Source organism: Rosa chinensis, chromosome 6 (genome assembly GCF_002994745.2).
Source record: "Rosa chinensis cultivar Old Blush chromosome 6, RchiOBHm-V2, whole genome shotgun sequence".
NCBI classification, from domain to species: domain Eukaryota; kingdom Viridiplantae; phylum Streptophyta; class Magnoliopsida; order Rosales; family Rosaceae; genus Rosa; species Rosa chinensis.
Window position 1 is genome coordinate 16,332,567 of NC_037093.1, and position 8,824 is coordinate 16,341,390.

The 8,824-nt window shown below is 39.2% G+C and overlaps 2 protein-coding genes across 7 annotated transcripts; one reads left to right on the top strand and one right to left on the bottom strand.

Moving 5' to 3' along the window:
• Positions 1 to 399: 399 nt before the first annotated feature.
• LOC112171900 lies at positions 400 to 4,065 on the bottom strand. Of its 6 annotated transcripts, XM_040508239.1 has the most exons (5): positions 3,794 to 4,065; positions 3,285 to 3,458; positions 2,136 to 2,192; positions 1,270 to 1,408; positions 400 to 1,135 (listed from the first exon to the last, which is right to left on the bottom strand). In XM_040508239.1, the coding sequence occupies exons 2-5, from the start codon at positions 3,449 to 3,451 to the stop codon at positions 1,022 to 1,024; spliced, it is 477 nt and encodes a 158-aa protein (XP_040364173.1). In that variant the 5' UTR covers positions 3,452 to 3,458; positions 3,794 to 4,065; the 3' UTR covers positions 400 to 1,021. The 6 variants fall into 6 exon arrangements, 3 of the variants coding, with proteins under 3 accessions (XP_040364173.1, XP_024164798.1, XP_024164799.1); XR_002925136.2 differs by having other exon boundaries at positions 1,270 to 1,346; positions 3,285 to 4,065; XR_002925135.2 differs by having other exon boundaries at positions 1,265 to 1,346; positions 3,285 to 4,065.
• Positions 4,066 to 4,320: 255 nt separating this feature from the next.
• LOC112170923 lies at positions 4,321 to 5,897 on the top strand. Its single transcript, XM_024308190.1, has 2 exons — positions 4,321 to 5,085; positions 5,337 to 5,897. The coding sequence occupies exons 1-2, from the start codon at positions 4,321 to 4,323 to the stop codon at positions 5,895 to 5,897; spliced, it is 1,326 nt and encodes a 441-aa protein (XP_024163958.1).
• The last annotated feature ends 2,927 nt before the right edge of the window (positions 5,898 to 8,824 follow it).

Consider the following 8,824-nt stretch of genomic DNA (forward strand, 5'->3'; position numbering starts at 1 on the left):
GTTTTTCTTTCCTGTTTTCTCTGTGTTGTGTTCTATTTCTAGATTAAAATAAATTTGACTATTGGGTTATATTCAGCACCTTCGGGAACATTTTTCTTGGTGATATTGTACAATTTATTATTTCAAAAGGAGCAAAGTCATTAGAGTTGATTGGTGAGCATAGTGGTTCTGGTAGGTGACGTACCTAAAACTTATGAAGTCACGCCGGTGGAGATCATTTTGACTAGAGCATGACGGCTATACCAGATCTATCTTAGACTTTATAAAGTGGTCAGAAATTATTTGTCTTACTATCTGAACCGCAAAATACAGGCAGAAACCTTGAGCAATAAAAACTTCAATTTCTATTGTGAGTAGCAAGAACACAAGACTTTCTCAACCATTCTTCAAGGGCCCTTGTTTTTATGGCCGTGGGGAGATGGTGTATTGCAAAGAGTATATTAATGCATCTCTGTTGAAGAGAACTATAAACATGCAGTTTTAAACAAAAACAAAAACAAAAACAAATGCAGCTGATCAAATTAGAAAGACAAAATCTATAGCGAGTAAGTCGAAGACATAGCAAAAAAATTGAGCAACAAGCATCCCTGAATCACCAAAGTGAGTAACAATTCATCCATCAGAACAAGCATCAAGAAGCCAAGACAGTCAGGAATACCATGCGAGTCACCAAGAATGGAAGGCAGCAGGAAAGTTTAGTCATCAGACACTGAGACCAGAAAACAACTTTGAGATTATTCTCTGAAGGGAATGCAACTGGTTTTCCACTTTCAAGGTCTTCATCATCATCTTTCATGACTGCTGATTGACCAGTCACCAAACCTTTCTGAGAAGACGCTATCTTCGATCACGAACCGCTACCTCTGTAGAGAGGTTTGCGTCCTGTTGTCGTGGCATTATTAGGTGCACCATGCAGCATGTGAGGCAACACCACAACGCTGCCATAAAGACTTGAAACTGACTCATCTTCTAAGAAGGCAGCAGTAGACGCGACACATAAACTAATTTCCAACAAATGGAGTTACTGTATCCACACATGACATTTGGTATTAGCTGATGAGGGCTGAGATTTACTCTGTAATTTCAGCAGCCGCACAGACAGTGGGACAGCCAATCTTGCATGTATCCTCTCGAACTGTAGGAATGCATTCCATGTCAGATGACTAGATGAGTAAACATTACGGTAGTGCATGCATGAAATTAGCGACAGGGAATTTAGACAATTATCAACATACTAGCTAGCTGTTTCCTACTATATATATACCTCACCCAAAGTTCATATTTTTCCCTCAGAGTTTGACACAATGATCCGCAGTCATCAATGAAATGATGTTCAGCTAGCTGTCCTGTCCTCCAAAACCACCATAGCAGTAAGAAACGACTCCATATTGTTCCCATAAACTCAAATCTGCCAACCAGAGAAATTAAGAAATAAACAGCTTCAGAAAACAAAAGAGGAACTAATGTGGACAAATCAAACGTTTGTGCAAAGATCAACTATACAAATTCATCTACTGAGGAATGTAGAGAGAAGTCCTAATGGGGTTTATACTGTTATATACAAAAGAAAAGTGTCATATTAGGAAAGAACTAAGATAATTATTAAAGAAAGGTCAAAATATTCAAGGCAAGTTAGTCTTGGAATATATATCATGTTTAGTACAACGAAATTGAATTAGGAAGATTCTAGTACACAATATAAGAGAAGTAGCTACACAAACAGTGTGTTTAAGCATCTAACTAATTATGATAATGACAAAAACTTCCCCTATAAAGTTAGAACCTTATATATATAATTCAAACACTGTTTAGCATATTCAGTGGTTGATTAATGAACCCTCTTCATAGCCTTTAGAGGCTGGCTACCAATTACACTTCATAGTATTCTGTACTAATTTCCTACTGGACCTTAAGTTGTTGTGGAGGGCTCGGCAGGCAACCACCGAGCATTCCTTAACCAGTAACTGTACAGGGCTCAGTCCAGACTTCTAAAGAGGGTAACTAAAGTGCAAGTCTTAGAAAAAGGAAAGGTCAAGAACAATGGTTCAAATGCTTTCACACTCAACAACAGAGCTTCTTCATTCAAGTGTCTTGCATGATATGCATAAATCTGAAAATCAAAGATACATTATTACCTCCATTGCAATAAGCCACCGGGGGCAATATGATTTATATATAGCACAACGATGTCCCTGCAAACGTTAAAACATATCAAAATCCAATCGTTTGCCTTTTGTTTACACATGTCAGTATATATATCTAGGGACACATAAAAATCCTTTTGAAATCATTGAGATACCGAGTATGGGTTCCATTTCTATCTTTTTGAAACCACACAGATACTGAGTATGGGTTTCATTTTTCCTATCCCATTTTACTTGCACACTGATTAGTATGCCTCAAGATGACGATGCTACTTGAATGAGGTTTGTGTAATAATCCTTCTGGACATCTGTAACTTATCCACATTTTGTGCTGTAGTATTTGACATATGGATGGTGCAAAGCATGGTGTAATAAACTGCTTTCAACCCTTAAAGAACATATGCACATCTGGTAATTAATATGGATGAGGGAATAGCATGCTGTAAAGAATGGATATATAGCCCATAAAATGTGGTTTATTTTCGCAGAAAATTTGTTCATGTCTACGGTTGGTGATGGAGTGAAAAATTATTGCCTCATGTAAATCAACAAGCACCTCAATCTTCTTCATAATTTACATAACCTTTAGAAGAGCTCAATAACACGAATATATAGTCCTTCAATTCTCGACAAATTTAGATCATTATTTCATTAACTCATTAAGTAATTAGAGATCTGAGTTTCAATATACTTCAGAACTCTCTAATCACCATCATCACTCAGTTTCCTGTCTTAGAGAATCTTGATTGAAATTAAGTAGTCTTAGATTTTATCATAGTTCAGGACTAGTAACACATTATTACAATACAAGTACAAAGGTCCAGTAGAGGACCAATTATGACCAATAGCATCTGCATCTTTGATATGGCCATATACAGAGTACAAGCAAATATTAGATGCATTTGTTCTATTGTAGGACAAATAATATTCAAAGCAACAAATCCATTTTGTGTAGATAGTGATTAATATTTTGAAATGTAGGCAAGCAAATTAGTAAACAAAAACGACAATTGGGACACCACTTTCTCAGTTTTCTATATTTCTTGTAGTATGTGTTCTTAAAAAAAAGAAAGCAGCACATTGTTGAATGTAAAACCAGCTACTTCAAATAATGGAATGATGAAGGATAGAATTACTGACCTTTTTAAAGTCAAGCTTGTGCAGGTAAGGTGGTGGTGCTTCGTCTTCATGGACTTGAGTAAATCTCCACTTTTAAATTTCAATACTCTATTTTGACATACGAATAGTTGGTTCCTGGTGGTGATTTTCAATGCACCATCGTTAATTGTTGGGATCAGTATCTTCATCGGATTCCTACAAAGACCAATAGAAAAGAAGAATGAATTTACGCTAATCTGTATGCAATAGACCAAGAAAACTAGACTCATCCATTGAGGAAAATAGATGCCGGAATCCTAATGTATGGTAATACTGCCGTGGATGAAGCCTGGGATAAGAACAATCATAATAGCGGTATCGGGGTTATTATCAGGAATCACAGGGGCCACTCTTTGGCCGGAGCTAGAATCATGAAATTCGCAATTCTGCAATGAAATCTGAAGCTGAAGCAGTGGTGAAAGGTCTTCAGCTAGCTGCGTATTTGAAGCTCCAGAATATCATCTTAGAAGGAGACTGCCAGGCGGTCTTACTTGCTCTTGACAACCCAAATTGGAGAATCTCCCCACTGATCGTGAAGCAAACCGTGTTGCAGATGCCGCGGTGAAGCTTGCTAAGTTGAGGTTGTGCTCTCAGGATTGGGCCGACAGGCCTCCAACCTCTTTGATTTCTATTTTAAGGAATGATGGTCTTCCAGGGCCTACTTGTAGTTAGGACTTAGGAGTGAGGCTATTGCCTCATTTGCTTTTGTGCTGTTCTCGGTCTCTTATCCAGCTTCTGTTCTGTTGTATCTGCTCTTCGTTGCTTGCCGCTGTGGCTTGATGAAATTTCATTATTGATTAAAAATAAAATAAAAAAAGTTTTAATACTGCTGTGATTTGTGGTAAATATAGCAGCATACCGAAGTGATAAGAGGGCATTGGCTAGGATGCCTGTTCAATACTATTTGGTTTGGTAGGGAGTACTTTTCGGACCTAGGGTTTGCGCCTCCGGTTCCTAGGGTTTTCTGCAGTGCCGTTTGCCGGCTTCAGCGGGTGATTGTCACCTTGTTCCCGTCATCATGAACTGCCTGATTTGGAACTATCAAGTGATAGTAAATAACAGAACTCGTTATGCCCTCAAGTCGTTGATACAAAAGCACAAGGCTTCTTTGGTTTTTCTCAGCGAGACTCACTGCACAAAACTGCAGCACCAGTCGCTCTTAAAATCGACTGGCCTTTCTCAGATTGCTCACTTCGATCGTGTTGACAGAGCAGGCGGGTTGGCTTTGTTGTGGGATGCCTCTATCTCCGTCAATGTCAGAATGGTTGATCGCTACTTCATTGATGCGATTGTGAAGGGTCCAGACCAAGTGGAATGGCGTTTCACCAGTTTCTACGGACACCCGGAGACCAAGCGGCATCATAACTCGTGGGATTTGCTTAGGTCCTTAGCCGGGGATCCGCTAGAGAGGTGGGTTGTTGCAGGGGATTTTAATGAGATTTTGGAGTTGGGGGAGAAATCAGGTGGAAGGCTTTGGAATCTGGGGCAGATGCAGGCCTTCCGTCAAGCATTGACAAACTATCATTTGGAAGACATGGGGGCTGCTGGAGGGTCGTATACTTGGTGTGATTCTAGGACGAAAGAAAGGCTGGACAGATGCACTGCTTCCTCGACGTGGTGGGCTGCTTTCAGTTTTTCGAGAGTCGTACATTTGCATCCTAGCCGGTCTAACCATGTTCCTCTATTACTAGAAGTACGCTGTGTTCCACCGGGGCATGAGCGACGGAGAAGACAGTTCCGGTTTGAGGAGATGTGGTGCACCCATGACGGTTTTTCTCATAAGGTAGAGGAAGCCTGGAATGTACCTTCTACCGGGATCCTATGCTGCATATATATCGAAAAATTAAGGGGGTTGGCCAACAGCTACTTGCCTGGGATCGGACAGTGTTTCAAAGCCGTAGGATTGAAGTGGACGTGATTCGGTCACAGCTCAAAGACTTGTTGCAGAAAACTTTTGACCCGGCTGACCACGAGGCCAAGTTGCAGCTGTCTAAAAAGCTACATGAGTTAATGTCTATTGATGAAACTTACTAGCACCAACGATCAAGAGCTATTTGGCTTAAGGAAGGAAATAGAAATACAAGATACTTTCATAAACGAGCTTCTAATCGTCGTCAGAAGAATAGCATTAAAGGGCTCTTTGACCAGGAGGGTACATGGCAGGAGTTTTCTCCAGGGATAGAGAAAGTTGTTTTGGAATATTTTCAGTCAGTTTTTAGCTCCCAACCCTCTAATTTGGTAGCTCAGGATACTGTACTCCAGGCCATCTCACCTAGAAATACAGTGTCTATGAATGCTTCTCTGTTGGCCCCTGATACCACAGAGGATGTCCGTGAAGCGCTTTTCCAAATGCATCCTTCTAAGGCACCGGGGCCTGATGGCATGTCTCCGTTTTTCTTTCAGAAATATTGGGATTTGGTAGGGCAGGAGATTAGCAATGCGGTCATCTCGATGTTGAGAAGGATGGAGATGCTCCCAGATTTGAACTTTACTCATGTCGTGTTAATCCCAAAAGTCAAGGAGGTGACAACTATGTCACATTTGAGACTCATAGCTCTATGTGTTGTACAAGATTGCTTCCAAAGTTGTGGCTAACATATTAAAAAACTTTTTACTGGCCATTATTTCCCCCCAACAGAGTGCGTTTATGCCTGACAGGTTGATTTCTGACAATACTCTGGTGGCCTCGGAAATGGCCCACTATATGCATAAGCTTAGGCGTGGACAAGAAGGTTTTTTAGCCCTCAAATTAGATATTAGCAAGGCCTATGATAGGCTAGAATGGAGCTTCTTGCGTCAGATCATGTTAAAGATGGGCTTTGTTACTCAATGGGTTGACCAAATCATGTTTTTCCTTTCTACGGTACGCTATTCTTTTCTTATACTACAACAAAAGTCCTCATTTCCGACGAAAATTTCCGACAGCACAGAATTGCCCTCGCAAAAGAACTCTTTTTCCGACCACAAAAAATAGTCGTCGGAAATGTTCTATCAAAATATATTTTATTTCCGACGGATAATATGCTGTAGGAAAAGAGTTCCAATTTCGTCGGAAAAACAAAAAAAATGGCGGGACCTTTTGGCGCTAGTATTATTTTCGACGACATTTTGTATCGTCGGTAATGGTAGACCTATTTCCGAGAGGCAGTTGGCTTTGTCGGAAATGATTTCTTAATTTCGAGGGCAACAAAATACCCTCGCTAATGAACAAATTATTTCCGACGGCTAGTGACTCTTGGAAATATTTCTCTAAATTGTATTATTTAATTTTTATAAACATATTATGTCAGAGAGGAGAATTGAGCATAAGATCTCTAACTTTTCAAAATTAATTTTACCATTTTTTCACAGGTTACTTGATGATTATATTATTAGTTTATTAGAATTGATGCATTATATGTTAAAGACAAAACGATTTTATTATATATTGGTTACAAGGTAAGATCGGATAAATCTCATAATATATATACATATACATATACATATCATATACATGTACATATTATATATATATATAATATATTTCTCAGGTGCAGACGTCCGTACCTAAATTTCGGTACAGATTTCCTGTTTTCGACCACTTTCCGGTCACATTTTTACATCTTAACCGTTCATTTTTTAGGTCATAATGTATAGATCACCTCTGCAAAATTTCAGCCAATTTGGTGATAGTTAAGGTATCCAAAATTGCAATTTACACGAACGGACCAAATCTGTCGAATCGGAACCGTTCGTATTTATAATGGTAAATTGCAGTTTTGGATGCCTTAACGATCACCAAATTGGCTGAAATTTTGCAGAGGTGATCTATACATTATGACCTAAAAACTGAACGGTTAAGATGGGAAAATGTGGCCGGAAAGTGGGGGAAAACGGGAAATCCGTACCGTCAGCACCCAAGAAGCCCTGTATATATATATATATATATATATATATATATATATTATGAGTCTCATAGTTATATATTCACGATACATATTTGTGTATTGGATTTATATAAGACTTGATCGATCGATCATGCTAATTGGGAGGTTCCGCCCTAACCCAATATTATTAGTTGCGGAAGTAGATAAGAGATCATCTATGGTAAATCACGATAATGCTAATTGGTAGATTCCGCGCTAACCGGGGTGCTAACTATAAATTCCGCCCTATATAGATAAGAGATCATGCTAACTAGGAGATTCCACCATGAACCCTAACAGTAAATCATGATTATGACTATTTTAACAATCGTCAATTGTGCTGAAAACTTTTTGTATAAGTAATATACTCATGAAGACCTAAAATTGAATAGTGGAGATGTCCATACATATAATCGAAAAGTGGGTTCATAAGAGATCTCTTAAAATGGCCAAAGAAAAGATCTGTTAGTGAAGGATCACATACATACTACTATCGAAAAGTACTGTTACATAGTACTATTCATTATCGATTACATACATACTACATATATAGTACGACTATCCTTCCACACATATATGCATTCGTATATAGTAGACATTAAGGATGTTACTTTTTGTTCGGCTTCGATTTTGAGAAAATTTCTTTGAGAGAAGTCGTAGAGCACATTATACCGAATTTGTGAATACGTGACATGCTTAAATCGAATTTGATATGAATAAGTTACGGTGTATGGAAGTTTATTTCTCGTTGAAAATTTCGGGAATTTGTTATGGGAAAAATCAACTTTTCCTAATATCACGTATTTAGACAAATTAACCCTAGCAGCCCCTCATTTTTTCTACCTTCTTTCTCTGGGCCGCACGACCCTTTCTTCTCCCTCTCTCTCTCTTTTCCCCGACCTCTCTCATTCTCTCTTCCCTCTGCAACCACCGGGAAATGCCATTCCCGGACGCCACTGTTCCTCCTTCCCTTTCGAATTCCGGCTGCCATCTCACTACACCGGCAACATCTCTACACCGGCCATATCCGAGCTGCACGAACACCATAGATGGAATCTGTGTTTTGGAGGACTGGAATCTGCAGGTTTGAAATGTGGAGAAGACGGAGATTGCTGGGTCGATTTCTATTAGAATCAAATTGGGTAAGGGTTGTGGCAAATTCTGTTTTTTCGTGGTGTTGAATTTTGTTGGTTTCAGGAGAGTGGAGCTGGAATCGGGTACGGGTAATCGGGTTGGACCATGCTGCTGAGTGGGAATGAGAGGCTGCCTGGTGCTGTTGTGCCTGCTAGGGAGAGGCTACTTGAGAGGTTGAGAGGGATGTCTCATTCGGAAACCAGGTTAGTCTCTTTGTATGCTCTCTAAATTTTTTTAATTTAGAGCTAATTTCAATGGCAGATTGGCAATTACAATGAACATGTATAGCAGTTAGCTTAATTGCAATTCTTACTATTATTCTAATCTTGCGTAGTTATATGAATATGAACCAAGTAAGATGAGTGGATTTGCTGGATATCTGCGGCAACTGTCCTGCAGTACATCCTTCTTTGGTATTTCTTTTTCCTGACTTATTGACCTCCAAATGACCTGAATTTTTGATATGTTTTACTTCTGTTAGTT

Coding starts and splice junctions, on each gene's coding strand:
- LOC112171900 (XM_024309030.2), bottom strand. CDS start 3,532: ATGAGTCTAGTTTTCTTGGTCTATTGCATACAGATTAGCGTAAATTCA. Junction 1,409..2,135: donor GGTGGCTTATTGCAATGGAG/GTAATAATGTAT, acceptor TCTGGTTGGCAG/ATTTGAGTTTATGGGAACAA. Junction 1,136..1,269: donor GGGAAAAATATGAACTTTGG/GTGAGGTATATA, acceptor GCATTCCTACAG/TTCGAGAGGATACATGCAAG.
- LOC112170923 (XM_024308190.1), top strand. CDS start 4,321: ATGAACTGCCTGATTTGGAACTATCAAGTGATAGTAAATAACAGAACT. Junction 5,086..5,336: donor ATGACGGTTTTTCTCATAAG/GTAGAGGAAGCC, acceptor GAAACTTACTAG/CACCAACGATCAAGAGCTAT.